Source organism: Pseudorca crassidens, chromosome 7 (assembly GCF_039906515.1).
Source record: "Pseudorca crassidens isolate mPseCra1 chromosome 7, mPseCra1.hap1, whole genome shotgun sequence".
Classification (NCBI taxonomy): domain Eukaryota; kingdom Metazoa; phylum Chordata; class Mammalia; order Artiodactyla; family Delphinidae; genus Pseudorca; species Pseudorca crassidens.
In genome coordinates, this window is record NC_090302.1 from 1,677,678 (window position 1) to 1,698,325 (window position 20,648).

A 20,648-nucleotide genomic window follows, 5' to 3' on the forward strand; every position below is an offset into this window, starting at 1 on the left:
CCAGCCCCTCCTCGTCCAGGAAGTGCGGCCCAGTGAGGGGCAGTGAGCTGCCTGGGGCGCCCAGGGACGGGCTGGGACCAGGGCGTGGGCTCAGATGCCAGTTCTCTATCCACCCCTCTCCGTCCTCCTGGCTGAGCTGGAACCGGGAACCTGGGCACCGCCGTCTGTTCCAGAAAGCTGGGAGAGCTCGGGCAACCCTGGCCCCTCTGCACCATCAGCTGCGTCCTGTCTGTAAAATGGCGTAACGCAGGGACTCAAGGAGCTAAGACAGAAAGCAGGAGGGCCGAGCACTGCAGCGCCCTTGGCTTCCACTCCTGCTGGTCCCCAGCGCCAGCTCACTGCGTCCTCCCGGGACGCACAGCCCACGTGCACCCTGTAAACTTGTGTCCACCCATGCAGGGTGGGCAGGCGATGCCCAGGGCGGCGGCAGGGAGGTGGTACAGCGCCTCGGGGGACGGGCAGCCCCGCCTGGATCCCATGGTGAGGGCAGAGAAGGGCATCCTCTCAACATCCCTAAGGGGAAAACCATCAGTTGCTGGTTGAAAGGACAAAATCCCTGGATGGTGGACCACACATCAGGGGTGGGGAAGGTGTGAGCTTTCCCACGATTCACGCCCTCGAGTGGTAGCCTGGGTACCAAGGCAACGGCAAACAACAACTGAGGTCAGCAGCCCCTTTGTGCGGAGCTGCCCTTTCCCCAGGGGTGCCTCTTGGCCGGGCAAGGGGCTGGGCCATAGCCCTCCTGAGGAAGGAGCAGCCTGGTGGGAGGGTGCCTGGCTGGCCAGCAGGGAGCCCACCCACCCCTGCTGTGCCCTCCAGGGAAAAGAGACGGGGCAGAGCGCTGCTTCCCCCCAACCCCGCCGCCTCCCACGAGGACGTCCTCCAGGTGGGCGGAGCTGTCGGCCAGGCCCCATCCCCCCATGACCCCCAGAAGGCCCAGGGCCCGATCTTCCAGAAAAAACAGCTGCTCTCCCAGTTCTGCCTTCAGGGAGGCGGGGAGGTGGCTGGACTAACGGCTCTCAGCTCTCAGGCCCTCCTGCGTGAAGGGGCGGAGCCCCAGCTGCCCTCACGCTGTCCTCTGGACAGGGCTGGGCAGAACCCCTCTCAGTGCATTTGTGGACTGAAATTCTCTGACAGGGTCTCTTTATCCTGAGGCTACAGGCAGCCCCAAAGAATCTTCTGAAATCTGAGCTGCTCCTGCCTGGAGTGGCTGAGAGCAGGATCTCAGGAGCCCGACGCCAAGCAGTGAGCACAGACCAGGGTGCCTGCACAGCGCTCCCGCCAGACGCCTCCTCCAGGAAGCCTCCCAGATAGCACTTGGGCTGGGTCAGGTGCTGCCGCTCGGCGTGCCTGGTGGGAGTGAGACTCGTGTTTGTGCCTCTGTCTCTGTGGCCCACAGGAACTTGAGAGTCTGGCTTTCTTGGCAGCTCTGGTTCTTGGAACAGTGCCTGCCAGACCGGGAATACTTGGGGAATATTTGCTGAAAGCATGAATGATCTCCTGAGGGCCCCGAGGGCCCCTGGGCCCGGCACTGTGTGTCACACACGACGTCTCGCCCTACCTCGGGGCAGGTCCCATCCTCGTGCCCGCGTTCACGGAGGAGGACCCGAGTGCTCGGAGGAGCACCCATCACCTCCCTCCAGTAAACGGCAGAGCAGGGATTCGAGCCCAGATGAGTCGGCCAGCCTCCAGCTTTCACCACTGGCGGCAGTGTGTCCCACAGAACTTTCTCCGATGAGAGGAATGGTCTCAGTGCTGGGCTCTCCGATACGGTGCCCACCAGCTACACGTGGCTGTGAAGCCACTGGGACGTGGCCAGTGCCACTGAAGAGTGGAGTTTTACATTTTTGTTTCCTTTGAGTTTAAATGTAAGCGGCACAGGCAGCTGCCGGCTGTGGTCGGACAGGGAGGCTCTGGCGCTCAGACGCGGTGGCCTCACGCCCAAGCGGGGCCCCGTCGGCTTCGTCCTGGTTTGAGGCCGTGGGTCCCCGACCACAGCCCTGTCACCGAGAACACACCTGTCCTCATCCTCATTGCCACGTGTTGAGTGTGTGTTAACCCTCACGGCCACCAGACGCTCTTGGGGGGCAGGTTGTGCTGGGTTCTTGGGGCTCCTCCCCGATTGCCGTCAAGAGCTGGGGAGCAAGGCCGCTGCCATCCTCTGCTCTGCAGGGTGACTGCCAGCTGCTCGGCCAGCCAGGGCCACGCCTGCCTCAGGGACGGCTTGCTTTCTCCTGGGTCGCAGCTCAGAGCTCAGGGACACGCAGCCCATGTCTCCCTGGTGACCTGTCGGGGGTGCCAGCCTGGCCACAGAGGAACACAAACTCCCCTCTGTGGGCTGAAGCGCTGGGGGCCTCGGGTCTCTGAAGCTCCTGGGCCCCTGGAGCAGGGTCAGCGGGAACTCGGGGCGGGACCGGGCACCTTCTCCGGCTTCACCCTCTCTCGAGGGCCACAGACAAAAGCAAGGGAGGAGTTTCCCCTTCTCGAGGGAACTGCAGCTCGGAACAGACACCTTAAAGGAATTCTGCAAAGTGTCTTCATTTCCCGATGTGGCCAGTCAGCCGGGAGCAGGAAAGAGCACGCCAGGCATCACCCCGGGCTCAGCACGCCAGGCGGCCGGAGCCCTCGCCCCTCCCCTGGGCTCGGCGTTTCAGCGTCTCCCGAGCGCCGTGGAAACGCCCAGGAGCAGGTTTAGCCGTCGTTCACAGCTCTTCGGCCGCTCTAGCGTGGAAAGCTGAGCCGCTCTGTTCTGGGAAGCAGGGCACAGTCGGGAGGAAGTTACCCTCTTGGCACACTGGCCAGTGACGACCCAAGAGCTTGTCCAGGAGCCACCAGGAGGGAGTGGCCGTCCTGCAAGGACAGGATGTGTGTGATCTAGCTGCATGTGACGACCCTTCTGGGAAGGAACTCTTTCTTCTCTGGGTCCTTGGTCCAGGGACTGTTCATGGGATGTACTCACAGTGCATTTAGGGAGGCCCTCCCAGGAGAGCAACCAAACCCCAGGCAGCATGCGCATGCCTGTGCACGCATGTGTGTGTGCACATGTCTGTGTGTGCACACCTGGCCCCGCTTCCCTTTCTTCCTTCCCCTTCTGCCTGTTTGCAGCTTCCCACCTGCTGAGTAATTGTGGCCACAGCAGCGGAATGCAGAGCTGTGGTTTCCTTCCCAGGTGCCCATGAAGCCGCACTGCACCCCCCTGTGTCCCATCCCCCAGGTGGTGCTCCAGGCCTGGCCGCGCTCCCTCTGCTGGGCAGCTGCCACCCAACCCCCACCCCTGCCATGTCCAGCCCTCTCTGGGGGGCAGGGAGGGTCTGTCGGACCCCCATGGAGGATGGACAAACGAGGCCTCTGAGGTTGGAGACTTGCCCGGCCTTGGGCGCTTCCCTGGGACCCTGCCTGGCCCACTGCTTGTGAGGCTGCCTGGTCCCCGCTCCACAACACACACCATCTTCCTGCCCTCCCAGCGGCTGATGGAGAAACGCTCGACCCAGGCCAGGCCAGGAATGGCCTTGGGGCTGGAGCAGCCCCAGGTGTGTGTGGACCTGGAGCTGCAGAGCTCTGGGAGCACCGTGACAGCCAGACCCAGGTAGAGTGGGGGCCGGGTGGGGTCTCAGACAGGCAGCGTGAGCCGCAGTGGCCGCGCCCTCTCTGAGTCCCGAGGAAGGAAAGAGTCAGCGGACGAGTCAGCTCAGGCAGGTGAGAGTTCGGAGCCAGCCACGCAGCAGCCGGTACAGAACACTGCCCGCGTGGGCCCCGAGGGGGCGGCTGGGTCAGGCACCCAGCAGAGAGGCCCAGTGATGGGGCGACCTGCCCACGGCCACATGGGGAGCGTGGACCTGGGGTTTGAAGCTAAGTGTGTCAGATGCCAGAACCGTGTGGTTGACCATCGGGCAGCACTGCCTCCTGCTCGTACGGGCAAGCACGGGCCACCATCCCCACCCACCCAAACCTGGGGGCAGTGAGCCTGGATGACAGCGAGAAAGCTTTCGGTTAGACACGCAGTGAAACAGCCCAACAGCTGTGGCCGAGTAAGGAGGAGTGCGGGTGGGTCGTCTGCCCGGCTGTGGGCAGACCTGCAGGGTGGCCGTCACCATCTCCCCCAAGTCCTGCTTACAGCCTGTCCCTGCCCCTTGGGGAACAGGCGACCCCACACTCTTCCCAGGTTTGCCAATACGCCCACCTCCGTCCCTCCGAGAGGTTTTCCCCGAGGTCTCTCAAGTGCTGGCCCCGTGGACACCCTGCTCAACTCCCCTTACTGCATCGTGTGTTGGCAAATAGGGGTCCCTTATACGCAGGTTGTAGGGACAGCGCAGCACAGCCTCTGGGAGTTTGAGCCCTGGCTGAGCCGGTGGGGGCAGACGGCGTGAGTGCACCCCCAGCCGGGCACGTCACTTCCCCGTGAGGCTTTGCTCCTGCGCCTGACTTCCAGTTTCATTTCCTGTGGTCGTACGAGCCTAAATATGTCGAGACGTGGGTCCGTCTTGGCGGAACTTCCATGCGCTCTCGAAAAGAAGCTCTGGCGTTGGGCACATCACCATCTAGGAGTGTCTGCGCTCTTGGCGAACGATTCCCTTAAAATTCTCTCCTTATGGAATAACCCTCTCTGGCCCCCGTGACCCGCTCTGCTCTGCAGCCTGCTGTGTCTGCTACCGACCCAGCCACTGCGTCTTCCCCAGAACGAGCGCTGGCTGGTCTGTCCGCTTTTCCCTGAGCTGTGGCTTCGTATCTCAGGTGTGTTTCTTGAAGGCAGCACCTCGCTGGATCCTGGTATTTGTCTTATCCGGTCCGGCAACCTCCGCCTCTAAACCGGAACGCGTGGCTGTTTCCGTTTAACAGAATTACCAGTATCGTTAGGCTCTGAGTCTATCATCTTGCTGTTTTCTTTTGTCTCAACTGTCCTTCTTTTTCTTTCCCCTCTTCTGCCTTCTTTTGGATGAAACAAGGTCTTTTTTGTTGTTTTTATGATTCCATTTTCTCTCTGCCGATGGCTTATGAGCTCTAACTCACCTTAGTGCTTGCGTCAGGATTTACTGTGGTACCTGGGGTCCGCCTTCACGTGGCATTCCACCGGCTCACCTAGTGTAGGAGGCCCTTACAGCCCTCCATTTCTTTTTTTCTGGACTTTAGGCTATTGTGGTCGTCCATTTTACTTTATTTTATAATTGCACAATACATTGTTATTGTTTTAAACACTCAGCAATCTTTTAAAGTTTATATATCAGTATATTTATCTCTATGTGTATATACACACACGTATGTGTACATGTGTGTGCATATATATATATATATTTTTTTTTTTTTCCATTTCTGGTGCCTTTCATTCCTTGCAGTCACCCAGGTTTTCATCTCTGGCATCATTTTCCTTCTGCCTGAAGGACCTCCTTTAACATTTCAGGGAGTGCTGGTCGCTGGAGACAAATTCTTTTGTTACCGAGCCCGAGCTCATACTCCTCACCCCTGAAAACACAATACTCGAGAGACAAGTGTTGGCAGAAAGGAAAGGTTGTTTTATCCCAAAGGCCAGCAGCTGGCGGGAGAAGGCAGACTCGTGTCCAAAGGCCAACCCCCCATTGCCTATCAAGGGGCAAGAGCTTTTTTTTTTTTTTTTGGCCACACTGCATGGCATGTGGATCTTACCCAGACCAGGATTGAACCCCGTTCCCCCTGCAGTAGGAGTGCAGAGTCTTAACCGCTAGACCGCCAGGGAAATCCCAAAAGGCAAGAGCTTATAAAGGGGACTTTCAGGGGTAGGTGGAGGGAGGGGGCTACGTGCAGAGCAGCACAGTCAGCTCCGATAATCATCTTGAAATTAGTCACGTGGTGGTCTGACCAGCATCCTCTTGATTGCTTTTTTTTTTTTTTTTCCCGGCTGCGTTGGGTCCTCGTTGCTCAGCACGGGCCCTCTCTTAGTTGCGGCGAGCGGGGGCCACTCTTCGCTGCGGCGCGCGGGCCTCTCACCGCAGTGGCTCCTCTTGTTGTGGAGCACGGGCTCTAAGCGCAGGCTCAGTAGTTGTGGCGCACGGGCCCAGCTGCTCCGTGGCATGTGGGATCCTCCCAGACCAGGACTCAAACCCGTATCCCCTGCATTAGCAGGCAGATTCTCAACCACTGAGCCACCAGGGAAGCCCTTGATTGTTTTAGGTACAGTTAGTCTTCAGTTCCAGGGTCGGTTTGTTCCCATTTCCTTGAGGCCAGTTCTCAGAATTGCGGCAGCTTATGTCATGGCTACTGCCTGGTCATCATGTAGATAACTTCTTCCACCCGGCGGGGGTTTCAGTATCTATAAGACAGCTCACAGGATACGGCTCAGAATATGATCTATAGCCCTTGAGGAGGAACTAAAGGTACTCGACTTTGTTTAATGACTAAACTATTATTATTTTGTCCTGTTTGACTACTTTCCTTTGCTTCCACATTTTCTCACTTCTCTGATTAAATTTATTCTTTGACAAAAGTTTTTCTACAGACGAAAGGCAGGCCAAGGACATGGCGGGGAAGGACCATAGGGTCCTGCTCTGTTTCACGGCCTCTTGAAGATTTGGCGTGAAGGTTATGTGTGTGTGGAGGGTGGGCATTAGGCAGCCCAGACATCCTAGCTCTGTGAGGTCCTCTTGTAAAAAAAGGCCCCTGGAGCCCTACGTGACCCGACCATGCCTGCTTTCTGTCCTCAGAGCCTGTGCAGGAACGGAAACCAGACCAGACCCCCTCCCAGCTGCCCCTGGCCAGGCTCTACCCTTGGGACAACCCCATCCTCCAGGTACAGGAGAGGTCCCTGGGGGAGGGGCACGCAAGTGGGACCCAGTGGTGTCACTGGTACTGGGTATCAGACCCAGTCCTCCCTCAGCTGCCTGGGGCCATCAGGTGTTGAGACCCACCTCTCCTAGAGCCTGCACCCAGGGGCCTCCACTGCAGGTCCTGGGCTGTGGGAGGCTCTCCCTGCCGTGGGTACCACCCACCCTTCCAACTGACATCTGCTCAAGCCCCTTCCTCACGCCTGTGGTGGCAGGTGACGGGGAGGCATTTCAACAGGTGTTTCGGGCTGGGCTGGCCGGGACAGTGCTGGTGGCACATTTCAGGGAGGGTGGCCCAGCCTTTCCTGACCCTTCTAGAGCACAAAGAAGAACCTGGCTTGGGCGCAGGGCCAAGACGATGCGAACCCCACCCTGCCTTCGGGAGCCAGCAGTCGGGAGGCGGGGTGGTACCCTGCCCTGGGAAGGGGGGCGTGACATGGCGAAGAATGAGGCAGCCAGTCCGGGAAGGCTCCCTGGAGGCGGCAGCCTCTTCCCTGGGCTGCGTGCTGCTCCCACTCGGTGAGGCTGGTCTCCAAGCGGCCCGCAATCTCAGAGGTGGTGACACAGCCCGGTCGTCTGCCCCACCGTAGTGGAGCCAGACGAGGCCTCAGAGCGTGACGCCCGCACAGTTCAGCCACTTCACGCTCCAGATGCTGGAGCAGAGCCTGCGGAAAGGGCAGCTGCGCGCGCAGCACCAGGCCGCACTGCTGCGCCTGCGCGAGAAGGCGCTCGAAGAGAAGACGCGCAGAGCTGGCCTGGCTGGAGCATCGGCAGAGGTTGAACGCATGCGCGCCGCGCCGGCCCCTCCCGCGGTCCTTGCCGCGGTCCTCGGGGCTAAGGGCTGCTGCGTATGGTGATGGGCGTTTCCAGAAAGTTAGATAAGACGGGAAGTGCCGAAAAGTGAATACAGAGACAGTAAAACCACCCACAGTCCCACGTCTCTGAGATAATCTCTGCTCATTTTCCAGTCTGTCTTGAGAGCTCTTGTTGATGCAAATGCACGCATGTCTATTTAAACAGCATTGGGAATAGTCGCACATATTGTTTGTAACTTGAGTTTTCGTAGAGACAACACAATCGCCCTAGCCAGCCCCTATAGCTGGACCTCCGGGGGTGTCTCCAACTTTGTGTCGTGAGATATGACCATCCCAGAGGCGATTTCCTTAAGGTAAATTTCTGGAAGTGGAATTGTCGTCAGTGAGAAAGCATTTTTTAAAGCTTCTTGATATTCCCGTGTTGGTCTCCGAATAGGTCCTCCCAGTTAAGATCACCGGCGGTTTACGATCATGCCAGGCTGGGGGTCTTCTATTCCATGATGGTTGCCCCCTCCATCCCCAGAGAGCCCTCTGGCTGGGCGGGGGCACCAGGGTGGGAGGCGCTGCTCTCCCTCTATCAGGCCTAAAGGTGGTCATGAGGGGTGGGAAGACTGACAGACTGGGCTGCCCATGCACGGCCGCCTCCTCCCAGTGCCCTGCTGTGGGAAGAGGGCGTGCCAGGTCCACCTGGACCGCCAGACCTCTCCAGGCCTGCGGTTTTCACACCTGCTTGCTGGACCCAAGGTCAGCAGTCAGTCCATCTCGTGTCCCAGGTATCTGAACAGCGCCAGCAGCCACGCAGCGCCGGTGGCCTCGGCACAGAAGCGGCAGCAGGCCCTCAGCAGCCTTGAGCGGGAGCTGGTGAGGGCTGGATCCACCCGGGCCAATACCGAGGGGGGTCCCGCTGCCCTACTGGGGCTGCGAACGTGAGCACAGTGGCTGGGCCTCTCCAGGCCTCATTATGGGAAAACGACAGCAGTGCGTGTTTCGTGGGGCTGCGGGAGGGGCTGGGTGTGCCTGACCTCAGAGGGGATTCCCAGCTGCTCTGAGCCCAGTTTCCTTTCCTTTTGGTCTCCTGACGCTCTGTGGGGTGGAGGCTGGTGGCCATGCTCTTTATACAGATGAGGAAACTGGGGCTGGGGCTGGCCTTGCTTGGGGACCCCCAGCTGGGAAGTGAGGGGTGGTGGTGGACTTGACCTCCATCCTAGATGACTTGTGTGGACCGGGGAGGTGGGGTGGCGGGCGTGGGGCATTCCAGGCGGAAGGGGCAATGGGAGAAGGACAGGGAACTGCGAAGGGGGCTCGGAAGGGGTCCAGTTATCAAGTGAGGCGGTGACCCTGGGGTCCTGCGTTGTAGGAGGAGACACTGGTGGACTCTGGGTCTGGGCCCCTGACCACTGGGGCGAGGGACCCAACCTTGCTGAGCCTCAGTTTCCTCCTCTGGCCTGTGACGGCTGTCACCTCCCACGGGGGGCGTGCTCCTGGCAGGGAGGTTCTGCCGAGGGGTGTGCCGTCAGAGACACAGCAGGAGTGAGTCAGGGACGGTTCAGCAAAGGGACAGAGCCCAGCACCTGGCGAGGGAGGGCTGTAAGGGTTAGGACAGGGGTGCAGCCAGCCTGTGCCAGCCTTGCTTGGGGGCGCCCGGGGAACGCCCGCCTTCCCTCCTGCCGGAGTCTCCTGTTGGCCAAACCCAGGAGAGGGCCAGAGTGCGTGGGGCCTCCTGGCTGAGCAGGGTGAGAAGGGCAGGGGCATCTGGAGGGGCACAGGGAGGGTCCCCGCACAGCGCCAGAGCCGGGCTTTCCCCCCGACACTCCTCGCCGCCCAGCATGTGCTGGGCCGGGGGGTCATGCTGCCGTTATCTCCTCCGGCTGGTTCAGAGGGAGATCCGGTACCTGCGGAGTATCCACCTGTTCTCCCGCAAGAGAGGAAGCTTCTCCTGCAGCATCAGGACATCCTCTCCTTGCAGAGGTCCACGGCCCTCTTGCGGCAGGAGTCTCAGGCCCGGAGCAGGCTGCCTCGGGTGGGTGCTCTCACCTGGCCTGGCGGCTCGGCCTCTGGCCAGGAAACACTTGTCACCCGGCTGCTTTGGGGGAATGTGCGAGTCCCTTGTAAAAACATCTGTGACCCAGGGTGGAAAGGGACTCTGGAGGGGTCAGGTGGAGGGTGGGAAGGGTGGCAAAATGGGTTTCCTGAACTAGGCGGCCCTGGCCGGGCCCTGGAGGAGGAACCAGACCCCCAGTGGCTGGAAGGTGCTCCAGGCCCGGAGGTGGGGGGCCCGGGGGGAAGGGGGCGGTGAGGCTGGAGCGGGGGCAGGGCCAGGGCTTTACTCAGCACCTGGGGGCGGTGGTGGAGGAGGGGGCCGAGGTAGGAGAGAGCATGGCCTGGGCTCCTCGGAGAGGCCAGCCCCTTGGGAGCCCTGAGCCGTGAGGGCGCCCTGGTTCCCACTCCCCATTCCTGCCGCTGTCGCGGGAAGGAGGCGCCTGTCCCCAAGCTGAGCATCCCTCCTGTAAGTTAGGGATGCCGACGGTCTCGCCTGGCGAGGGGAGGCTGGAGTGGACTGGGTTCTGTGAAGCAGCTGGGGTAGGTTAGCAGTTGCGCTGTTAACCTGCACGGATGTGACCACCAGACCCAGGTGCTGCCTGCCCCAGGACAGCCTGCAGGAGGGGGGCCCAGGACAGCCTGCGGGAGGGGGGCCCAGGGCCACCGGATTCCACAGCCCCTCTTCTGGTTCCAGCTCAGGGACCTGGGCGTCCTCAGGCAAGGACCCCCCGGCTCTGGGCCTCGTGTCTGCACCTGACGTGGACCGTTAGCGACAGGGTGTGGGGCTCCTACGAGTCAAGGACCCCCTGTCGCAGCCTGGCGCCCACTCTCACGAGCGCGCTGTCCACCGTGCCGCCGGCCGCCCTGCCGCGCCTGCCGCCGTGCAGCCTGCCTCCCGCTTTTCCTAGGAGGAGATGGGCCAGCTCGCTCTGTGCTGTTTCTCGTGGACTTCCAGCCCCGAAGTCAAGGCCACTCGGGAGGAGGGCCCTGGGACAAGCCAGCAGCCGGAGGGGCCCGCCCAGGCCTCCTCACGCCCCCCGCGCACCTCGACACCGCACAGGCCTGGCAGCCCTGGCAGCCAGCGCCCCCGGAGGAGCCCCGAGAACCCGCACGTCCCGCGGTGAGTGGTCGGGGGAGCCCCGGTCCTGGTGCTCGCCGTTAAAAGCCTTTCCTGTGCTGCGCGGCCACTGTGTCACGCCGCTGGGCCCTGCGCACCTGGCCCTGCCCAGGGGAGGAGGGACGGGGCGCTGGGGGCACTGGGGGGGCCCGGCTCTGCTGGCCGGCCCACAGGGCTGTGGGCAGAGGCCAGAGCGGCCCAGTGGGAGGAGCACAGGCAGATGCTGGCACAGTCCCAGCTGTGCCGCCGGCCCAGGTGTGTCCTCCCCTCTCTGAGCCCGTTTCCTCATCTGCTGAATGGGGCCAGGGGTGCCACCAGCCCTGGGCTGCTGTAGGGCACAGTGAGACAGAGCAGATAGACTGGCCTGGCTGGAGGACAGAGGGTGGTGCGTGTGTGGCCACCCAGCTGCTGGGCACCCCCCTTCAGGACGGGCGTGGGCTGCTCTCCCGGCCGGGGCGCTTGGCCTTCTCCCGCAGGCCTGGCCTCGGGGCTACTGGCCCCGGATTGCAGCAGAAGAGCCTCTCCTGGCAGATGAGAGGGGCCCGGCCCAGGCTCAGTCATCTGGGGCAGGGGCCGGGGGCCCTGGTGTGGGCGGAAGTGGAGCTGTTTTGCCATCGAGATGACCCCGCACCGGCACCACCTCCTCCCCTTCCATCTTAATTAAAATGGCCCCGGGAGGCCCTTTTTCCTCCTAGCAAGCTTCGAGGTCCCCCAGGGCTGGCTGCCTGCCAGACTGTAATCTGAGCACTGCCCACCCCGAAGCGACAACCTGGGGGTGAGGACGCAGCAGGCGGCCCCCGTCCTGGAAAGGGGCTCGGCCCCCAAGAGTGGCTTCGCAGGGACCCCACCGGCCCTTGGAGGTACCACTGCTGTCCAGCGGCCCCCTTCCAACACAGGGGGTCCATTTTCATGCCTCCCCCAAGAAAGGGGGTCATCGCCCACCCAGCCCCCGGCCCGAGCGCCGCTCTGCCGCCCTCTGAGAGCACCTCCACGCACTGACGTATAATTCACGTCGCTATTGATCGCCCGCCCCAGGAGTCTCTGAAAGGCTTCCCTGGACTGACTGGACCCTCTTGGTACCCGAGAGTTTGTTTGTAGCACTGGGCGGGGAGGGCCGCTCGCCCCGAGGCTGGTGGGCCTGGACCCGTGGTCAAGGTCGTGGGGTACCCGGCTCCTATGCTCTTCTCATCACACCAGTGATGCAAGTCAGAAAGGAGAGAAGAACTGTGTATTTACCGAGAGGCTTCAGAGCACCTGGAACCCACCACGAGAGGGTGACTTTATGTTCCCGGGAGGTCCTGTGACACGGAGGAAAAAGGGACGAGTGTACTGCGTTCTTTCGTTCCTTCAAGAGAAGCTCAGTGGAGCTCCGAGCAGGTCGGGGCCAGGGTTCATCCATGAACCAGTGCTTGTGGGGCACCTCCCCGCCCCAGCCCCCCAGGACGCCCTGAGCTCCCGGCCTGAGACCCCGTGTGTGTGCGGGGAGGGTTGGGGGAGGGGGATAAGCCTTTAAGAGGGCAGGGGGCAGGGCCTCTCATTCCGGTTCTCCTCGGCCTGGTTCTGGGCCCGGGCACAGCCCCTTCCCTTCCTCTGCATCCTTGCTCTGGGGCGCCAGGCGGGCCCGGGTGAGGCCCTGCATCTGGACACACTGGTGCTGACAGGTGCCCACCAGGTCCTGCCCCAGCGAGGTTGGAGCTCTGGCCCCTGAGCCGTCTCCTCCTTCAAAGGCCCGAGACACGGCTTCTCGGCTCTGAGATGGCCCTCAGCCCGCACTCCCCTGTCCACACCCTGAAGTGAGTGTGAATCCCAGGGGGGACGCTCAGGGCCACCCTGGGGAGAGCAGCAAGCTGTGTCCAGTTGCGTGGGGAGAAAGGGAACAGAAGGAACGCCGAGCTGCACCTGAGAGAGCTGCGGAATGTTCTAGAACAGGCCTCCCTGGGGGCATGACCTTAACTCCAGGAGGAATCAGGAGACCCGGCAGCCCTGCTCCCCAGCCCCCTCCTTGAGGCTGTGACGGGGCTGTTTCTTGCTGCCCGTCCATGTGCCCAGGGCTCAGGCGGGACGAGCAGGCACACGCGGTGCCGGCCCTCGGGCTCCACGCAGAAGTCCTACGGGGGCAGAAGTCTGCCCTGCCCTGTGCTGGGGCACAGACGGAGTCTCCCTCCCACCATGCCCGTGGCATGCCCGCGTCTCGACACACCAGCAGTGGCCCCGTTTGGGGGGTGGGCCCTGCTGGGGAAGTGGCCGGGCAGGGAGGGGCCGGGACCTGCCCTCCTTCGCCCCTGTGCTGACTGCTCGGCCTCCGGCCACAGCTGTCCCCTGGATGTGATGTGTTGTTCCACTTGCGGAACGTTCCGGCCAGGGCTGGCCACCTGGGGCTGGGGCAGTGCAGCCTGGGTGGGCAGTTACCACCTCCTTGCACTGCCTTGCAGCCTCCTCACCAAGCAGGAGGACGGGACATCACCGCCTGGGCAGCTTCAGCTGGGGATGGTCCCCTGCAGCCTCCGAGGCTGGCGTGGGGAGAGGACACACCCGTGGCCAGCGGCCGGCCTGACGCTGGAGGCCAGCTGGCGGAGAGCCACGGCCACATGGGCCAAGGTAACCAGCAGGGCAGCAGCAGTGGCAGCCGAGGACAGACACCACCCTCTCGGTGGGCCCTGGCAGCTCGCGGCAGCAGCAGGCTCAGGGTCAGACACACCTGTGTCCTGGTGGGCCTGGCCCGAGCTGTGTGATGGGAGCGACCCCGGCCTCGCTGTCCCCGTGTCTGAGCGCACAGGGCCCTGCAGGAGGGCCACCCGAGCACACCTCGGCCAGCGTTTCCAGACAGTGGGGGCGGGCTGGGGGCGGGTGAGGCCACCCATATGGGGCACTACTGCTCCCTCCCAGGGGGTGCGACTGCTCGGAACAGCTGGCTGGACTGTGGACTATGGTCAGGCTGGTCCCCCGGCCCACAGACCTGCCCAAGAACACACCAGAAAAACTAACATGAAGAGGGCCCTACGTTTTAAATGATGTTTCTGAAGCTTTTCCTGGGTCCTCACATCCGTAACTATCCAACAAGGGGGTGATTTTAAGGTAACCACGTATTTTTCTGTCCTCATTCTAATCAAATACAAGCAGGTGGTGTGGCTGTTTTGGACTTTAAGGCTATTTTCCCGTGGCTTCAGAATTCCGGGACCCCGTGTCCTCTGTGTCCTGCGTCTGTCGGCACTGACAGCCTCTGTGCCTCCTAGGAGACCCCCAGACCAAGCCCAGCCCCCAGCCAGCAGGGGAGAAGACCCCGGCTCCGACAGGAAGCCGAGCGTCAAACTTCCAGGGCCGGAGCCGACGCTCACCAAGTGCAGGGGGTCCCCTCAGCCCCCGGAAAGCCAGTGTGAGTCTAGGCTTGGCCCTGCGCTCACCGCAGGCTGGTGGGGGCCTGGCCTTGCTCTGTGGGGCCCTCCCGTGTGCCTTGGGGGGGGGCGTGTTGTCGCCTCGTCCATCAGGTGACAGTGTTGACCCATTCCAGCTGGATCTGTCCGTCGAGGGGTCTCTGGAGCTCACCGGGAGGAACGGTGTCTGATGAGTGGGCGTCTCCATGGCCCTCTTTGGGGGACGGCCTGTGTCCCTTACTGTGGCTCTGTCCACAGCTAAGGGACACGGACTGATGTCCAGCAAGGTGGCATTTCTCCAGTGTTTCCGGCAGGTGGTGAAGGCAGCGGGAGCCGAGCTGGGTCGGAACTGGGGCTGGGCTTTGCCAGCAGCCCCGTGGAGGAGCCCATCGCCATGGAAAGGTGCTCAGGGGAGCAGAGGTTGGAAGCCCGGCGGGCTGCTCGGGCTGGTGGGGCCCCGGGGCCTGGAGACGGTTTGGCCAGAACATCCTGCCCTCTTGCTGAGAGACCCTCACTCGCTGCCGGTGCCCCTTGTGCTGGGCCAGGCCCACCGTGCACCCCAGCCTCGCCCACGTCCTCTTGAATCTGATCCCCCCTTTGGAAACAAAGATGCCACCTGATGAATCGGCCCAAGATCCTGGGCGGGGGCAGCATGAGGGGTCCCTCCGGGGAGCGCTGCCTCTGAGCCTCTCAGATGGTGGCTCCTCAGCTGCCTGACCCAGTGCGGACTGAGGCCAGAGCCCCCCTGAAGACAGGTCCCACTCAGGGAGCCCTGGCCTCTGCCGGCCTCCTCCCTCTGGGGGCAGACGGCTGGCAGGCAGGGTTTTCAACCACCTGCGGTAGCTGAAGGCCCCCTGCGGAGGCTCTGGGCCCCGGGGAGGGGGCTGGAAGACGGGGCTCCCTCCAGGGGCCCCCCAGGGCGTCCTGAGTGCTTGCAAGGCAGAGACCAGTTGGCAGGAGAACCCCCGCGCCCCTTCCTCCCGCCGAAAGCTGCCCGGCTGCCCGCCTCTCCAGGTGACGCCCCTGCCTCCTGCACGAGGACCAGTCCCCACGCAAGGGGCCCAGCTTCTCAGTCAGAGCCAGCCTGCTCCTACAGCCCCTGCCTCTGCCGGGGGTTTCCTGGCTTTGATCCACTGGTCCAGGGGCTGTGAGGTGTGGGGCCTGCGCTTCCCTGTGCTGGGGGGATGTCCTCAGCGTGAAAGGCGGTGACATCACCCCTAAACTCTCCTCTCTTTGCAGCAGCTGCAGCAGCCAAGGCGGTGGCCGCCCCGCCCAGCGCGAGGGCAGCCCCTGGCCCAGCTCAGGGAGCCCTTGGACCTGGGCTCCCAGCACTTGCTCGGGGTCCTCGGCACGGTGCCCCACCCCCTGCTCAGGGAGAGCCCAGCCTGCCCCTCCCTCCAGGAGTCTCAAAGCGTCCGCCGTCCTGGTCCAGCTTCCCGAGAGCTCCGTCTCCTTGTCGGATGGGGAAGCCGGGGGCACCCCGGGCGCAGACCTCAGCCAGTCTGGGGGGTTCTCTGCCGGAGGCTCCCGGGGCCCCACTGGGGCGGAGGGCCGGAGACCTGGAGGGGCTGAAGGGCAGCGGGGCCCTCTCCCTGCGCGGCTCCTGCGCTGGGGCGGGCGGCCCGGGGCCAGCAGCAGGGCTGCCCAACACCCCGTCTCCACGGTCGGCCTCAGCTGGCAGAGGCACCCAGCGAGGTCTGGGACCGGGAGGGCCTGAGGGAGCCTGCTGCTGCTGCTGGACTAGCCCCAGGTGCTGCTGCTGGACTAGCCCCAGGGGCTGCTGCTGGACTAGCCCCAGGGGCTGCTGCTGGACTAGCCCCAGGGTGATGCTGCTGGACTAGCCCCTGGTGCTGCTGCTGGACTAGCCCCTGGTGCTGCTGCTGGACTAGCCCCTTGTGATGCTGGACTAGCCCCAGGTGCTGCTGCTGGACTAGCCCCAGGTGCTGCTGCTGGACTAGCCCCTGGTGCTGCTGGACTAGCCCCAGGTGCTGCTGCTGGACTAGCCCCAGGTGCTGCTGCTGGACTAGCCCCAGGTGCTGCTGCTGGACTAGCCCCTGGTGCTGCTGCTGGACTAGCCCCTGGTGCTGCTGCTGGACTAGCCCCTGGTGCTGCTGCTGGACTAGCCCCAGGTGCTGCTGCTGGACTAGCCCCAGGGTGCTGCTTGCCTACAGGGGCTCATCCCACCTGGAACACGCTGGGGGCCCCCTGTCCTGCCTCCCTTCTTGGGCCCAGGGGAGGGGCAGGAAGATTCTGGAACCAGTGGGAGCCCAACTAGTGGGTCAAACACAGGAAAAACCAAAGGGAGGTCCCCAGGGTCTGCCGACACAACGATCCCATCCCAAACCTCTTCCTCTGGTGACTTACACTTCTCCCTTTCCTTTCCTTCGGGGACCTCGGCCTCTGAAGGGGCAGAGTTCGGCCAAAGAGGAGAGACGTGGCCTCCACAGGCCTCAGCTGGCTGCCCAGAGGGGCCCTGGGGTGCCCGCCTGAGTCCATCCACTGACGGGAAACCCCTACAGGCCTCATCTGAGCCTGAGGTCCCGGGGAGCCCACGGGCTCCTCCTGGGGCCCCTGGTGGGCCGGCAGCCCTGACAGCCGAGAGCCAGGCACCTGGGTGTGGGGAGAGCAGAGCCCCCTCTGTCCTGGAGGAAGCCTGCCCTCCCTTGACCAGAGGCGTCTTGACTGAGATCCTGTCCCCTGTCCATGAGGTGCTGTCCTACGGCAGTGCCGACCTCCCGTCCTCCACGCACTGGGACCCCCACCTCCCTCCTCCGCTTCCCATCCTCCCAGCAGACAGTGAGGCCAACCCTGCCAGTGCCCACTCAAAAGACTTCCCTTCCCTGCCGGAAGATGCCAAGTGTCCTGGGGGCTCGTGGGGCACCCCAGGGGAAGACACCTTTATCATCACGGGAGAGCTGTCCTCCTTGTCTGAGGCGGGCCTGCCTGAGCCACTGTCCCCGGGGCCCCAGGAGTCGGGGTTCTGTCTGGGGTTGGCCAGACAGGGCAGAAACCTTGGAGACAAGTTGGGTGAATCCAGTTCTGTTGGGAGGGACCAGGCCATGGGTGGCTGGTGGTCTGAACCGCTCAGCTGGCTAGGGTCTCCCTTGTGTGGGAGCACAGGTGATGCCCCAGGGGGGGCTCCCAAGGCTGTCAGCACAGCCCCCAACCCTATCCAGAGTGGGCTGTGTGGCTGGGGATGGTCTGGCAGCTGGGGACCCAGGGCTGTCCGGCTCTGGGCGGGGGGACCCAGCTCTGGGTTTGGGCTCAGGCCTCCGCGCCGACCTCCCGGGTGTGGAGAGAGCCAAGGTGGTGGATCTGGTCTCCACCCAGCCCACCAGAAGGATCCTGTGCGACACGCTGGCCGAGCTCTCAGAGGCGGAGGGGCCAGCGGGTGGCAGCTGTGTCACCTGGGCTCACACAGCGGCCACTGGGCAGTCGTGGGGAGACAGGACTTCTGAGAAGATGGGGGGGTGCTCGGGTGACACAGATGTCTGTGATGTTGTGATTGCGTGTGTGCACATGTGAGCATTGCGGCGGGGGGGGGGGGCGGCGCGGGGGCTTCAGGAAGCCTGGACTTGCCCTAGGCAGGGCCACCATGCAGAGCCTGATACAGGGCCATCGACTGGACGTTGGCTCTGACCCAGAGAGATTAAGGTAAAAGGATGTGCAGGTACGTCCCGAGCTGGTTGGCCAAGAAAGGCCCAGAGGTCACGGCCCTGAGGGAGACGGTCCCAAGGAGCCGGGCAAGGAGCAGCTCCCATGGACTCACCTGGAGGCCACGTGCCAGGACAGGTGCCGTGGGCCTCAGCAAAGGCCAGGAGAGAGGCTCTGGTGGGTCGGGGAGGCCAGGTGCTGAGTCTGGGGTCACGCCTGCGCTGACGCGCGCCTCAGCTCTGCCTTGTTGGGAAACCATCCATGGAGACGTTTGCTTACTTCTGACGTACGAAGGCCAAGGGTCTGGTGCCGCCGTGGTGCCCAGCCAATGACTTGGGGCTGGGAGATCAGTGTGTGTCCCCTGCGTGCAGATCAGAGGAGGTGGCAGTTCAGGGGCAGAAGGTCACTTCACCCGTGGCCAGCCAGCCCTCCGGCCCGTCCTCTAGGGGGGGCGGGCCCTGGCCTCCCCGAGGGTGCTCGGGATGCCTCGTGGAAGAAACAAAAGCCCGTTGCCTGGCTGGCCATCGAATGAGCCCTCTGCGACACAGCGAGGCCCCAAGGGCTCGGCATGTGGGCCCCTGCGGGAGGTGCTCCTACAGGGACGTCCCTCGGGCCACATGGGCCTCCAGGTGTCCCCTGACAAGAGTGCCTGCCTCTCTCAGCACGAGACTCAGGCAGGCGTCCAGGAAGTTAATGTTGATTCAAGCATAAAGATGATTTCCTGTGGGAAGGAAGTGGGGAGAGGCTGAGCTGGGAGGACAAGGCGAGACCTCTGGGTGCAGGCCCTTGGGGATGGGGGCCTCAGTAGGCCAGGCAGGGTGGCTCTGGGACTGGCTCAGTGTAAGGACCAGGGCAGCTGACCTTCACGGGCTGAAGGACAGGCCACCACAGCACCGACCTCTACCCACAGCAGCCATCCCACAAGCTGCCAATGGGCTCTGAGGGGTCCCGGCAGCCAGCCCACCCCTCACCCAGAGCAGCCCTGCAGAAGCACAGGCGCCAGGGCACAGACTCGGACAGTGGCCGGCCCTGGTATCCTGTCTGCCAGCCCCCTGAGTGTTGTCTGCGGCCACAGTGGGGGCCTGTGCCGCGCCTCCCCCAGGATGAGCAGAAAGCTGGATAGCGTGAGAGCACATCTAACGTGAGAACACATCTGAGCTTGTGCTCCAGGGAACTCACTAGAAACAAGTGCAGTATCTTCTCAACATACTTGTCCTGATGGGGGTCCCTCATTTCCGTATTTTCAGTATTTTTGACCTGGATTGTATCGTCTGTGCACTTGGAAAAGTGGCTTTTCAATGAGCCCGACAGTCAGTTCTTTTATAAAGGGAAGCAGCTTTCAGATCTGCTTCTAACTTGTGATGTGGTTAGGACTTCTTGAGACGGGGCTCACTTATACTGTGCTTGGATCTCTCGAAAGTTACTTCCAACGTCCTACAGCAATCTCTCTGCCTGTCTGTCATCTATATCAACGATCACTCATCTATCATCTATTTAGTTATCTATCATCTATCATTTATATCATCTATCAGTCGTCTACCTATATCAACTATATCATCCATCCATCCTCCATCTACAATTCTCAAATTGGAAAATACCTGCTTGCCGGGGAATCAAGCAAACGGTGTGTTGGCTTAAAATGTCCTGCTGTTGACCCAGCTTTAGGAGAGGAGCTCATTCACTTAACTACATTTATGGACCCTGGGGAGACCCAGACTTTCATACGCTTGTAGTTTTGAGTGGGCGGCATCTCCAAAGCTGGTCTGGCAAAGCTCCCAGGGGCTGCCTCTCAGACCCCATAGAATACTGCAGGGTCCCTGTGTGAAGGCAGGAGCCCCCACAGCCCTTCACCAGGCTCCAGCCTCTGGGGCCGACTCTCAGATCTGGGTGGACCAGCTCACCAGCCCAGCCTCCGTCATAGCCCCAGCTCGCCGAGAACAGGGTCACGGTCCCGGGAGGCACCGGCTACGCGAGTTCACGCTGATTTCCCCCCCGCTATTCCCAAGCCCACCTTAGAGCACAGAAGAAGTTTGGGCCCGTGGGGGAGTGTGTGCTCACTCTCCAAGTACACAATTTCAAAACAGATTTTGAACCACAGCTTTCTTATTGATTTCCTATTAGTTTTCTGACAAATTAGCCTGTAATTTTTTATTTTTTTCTATTCATTGCTGACCCTTCTGGCTTTACGAGGCTGTGTGAGACGAATTATGTATTTTACACACACGCGTCTGGCAGGGTCATAAATCTCCCACATCAAAACCCTGCAGATGTGCCTCAAATTCGATAGTCTCGGGTCTGGTCGCTATGGGCTGGGGCTGATGGCTCTGCGTGACGTGTGGCCGCGCCTGCAGCTGGACAGAGGGCCTCCCGGCGTGCCCAGCGGGCGGTTGTGCCCCTGGAGTCATTTTTCAGCCCGTGGCCCCTCGCCCTTGAAGGGAGTCTGGTCAAGGGGGACTCATGAAAACCCTGGCCTCGCCTTCCCGTGACAGCTGGATCCAGGGAGCGTGGGGTGTGAAATGGCCGGCGGAGGAGGAAGTACGTCCACCGAAGGTGTTGGATGCATTTAATCTCAGCCGACGTCACGTGTGCGGAGCTGGGGGCTGTGGCACTCAGACATATTGACCTGGGGCAAGACTTCAATTTCAAGATTACTCCCTCCAAGGTCTCACCTTGGCTCCAATCCCTGTAACCTCTTGGGCCAATAAATCTTGATACCAGCCTCCAGAGAAGTCATTATCTTTCACAGGAAATGATTATTTCTCCGTTAAACCCCTCATGGAATTTTCCTGGGATCTGTCTCCTTCAGCTTCCCCGCTCAGCTGTTCCCTCCTGCCTAAAATGCCCAAAACTCACCTCCAGC

The 20,648-nt window shown here is 62.2% G+C and overlaps 1 protein-coding gene across 1 annotated transcript in view; it reads left to right on the forward strand.

Moving 5' to 3' along the window:
- CCDC187 (coiled-coil domain containing 187) overlaps window positions 1-18,320 on the forward strand; it is a 52,968-nt gene extending 34,648 nt beyond the window's left edge. The window contains 20 exon segments of the mRNA XM_067745448.1: window positions 3,465-3,586; window positions 4,619-4,731; window positions 6,672-6,757; window positions 7,442-7,533; window positions 7,535-7,567; window positions 8,380-8,467; window positions 9,484-9,520; window positions 9,523-9,626; window positions 10,364-10,527; window positions 10,602-10,766; window positions 11,526-11,623; window positions 13,212-13,413; window positions 13,997-14,136; window positions 14,249-14,317; window positions 14,449-14,583; window positions 15,374-15,806; window positions 15,808-15,884; window positions 16,541-17,323; window positions 17,403-17,525; window positions 18,235-18,320. Coding sequence (XP_067601549.1) covers window positions 3,465-3,586; window positions 4,619-4,731; window positions 6,672-6,757; window positions 7,442-7,533; window positions 7,535-7,567; window positions 8,380-8,467; window positions 9,484-9,520; window positions 9,523-9,626; window positions 10,364-10,527; window positions 10,602-10,766; window positions 11,526-11,623; window positions 13,212-13,413; window positions 13,997-14,136; window positions 14,249-14,317; window positions 14,449-14,583; window positions 15,374-15,806; window positions 15,808-15,884; window positions 16,541-17,323; window positions 17,403-17,525; window positions 18,235-18,320 — 3,150 coding nt within the window.
- Window positions 18,321-20,648: the final 2,328 nt, after the last annotated feature.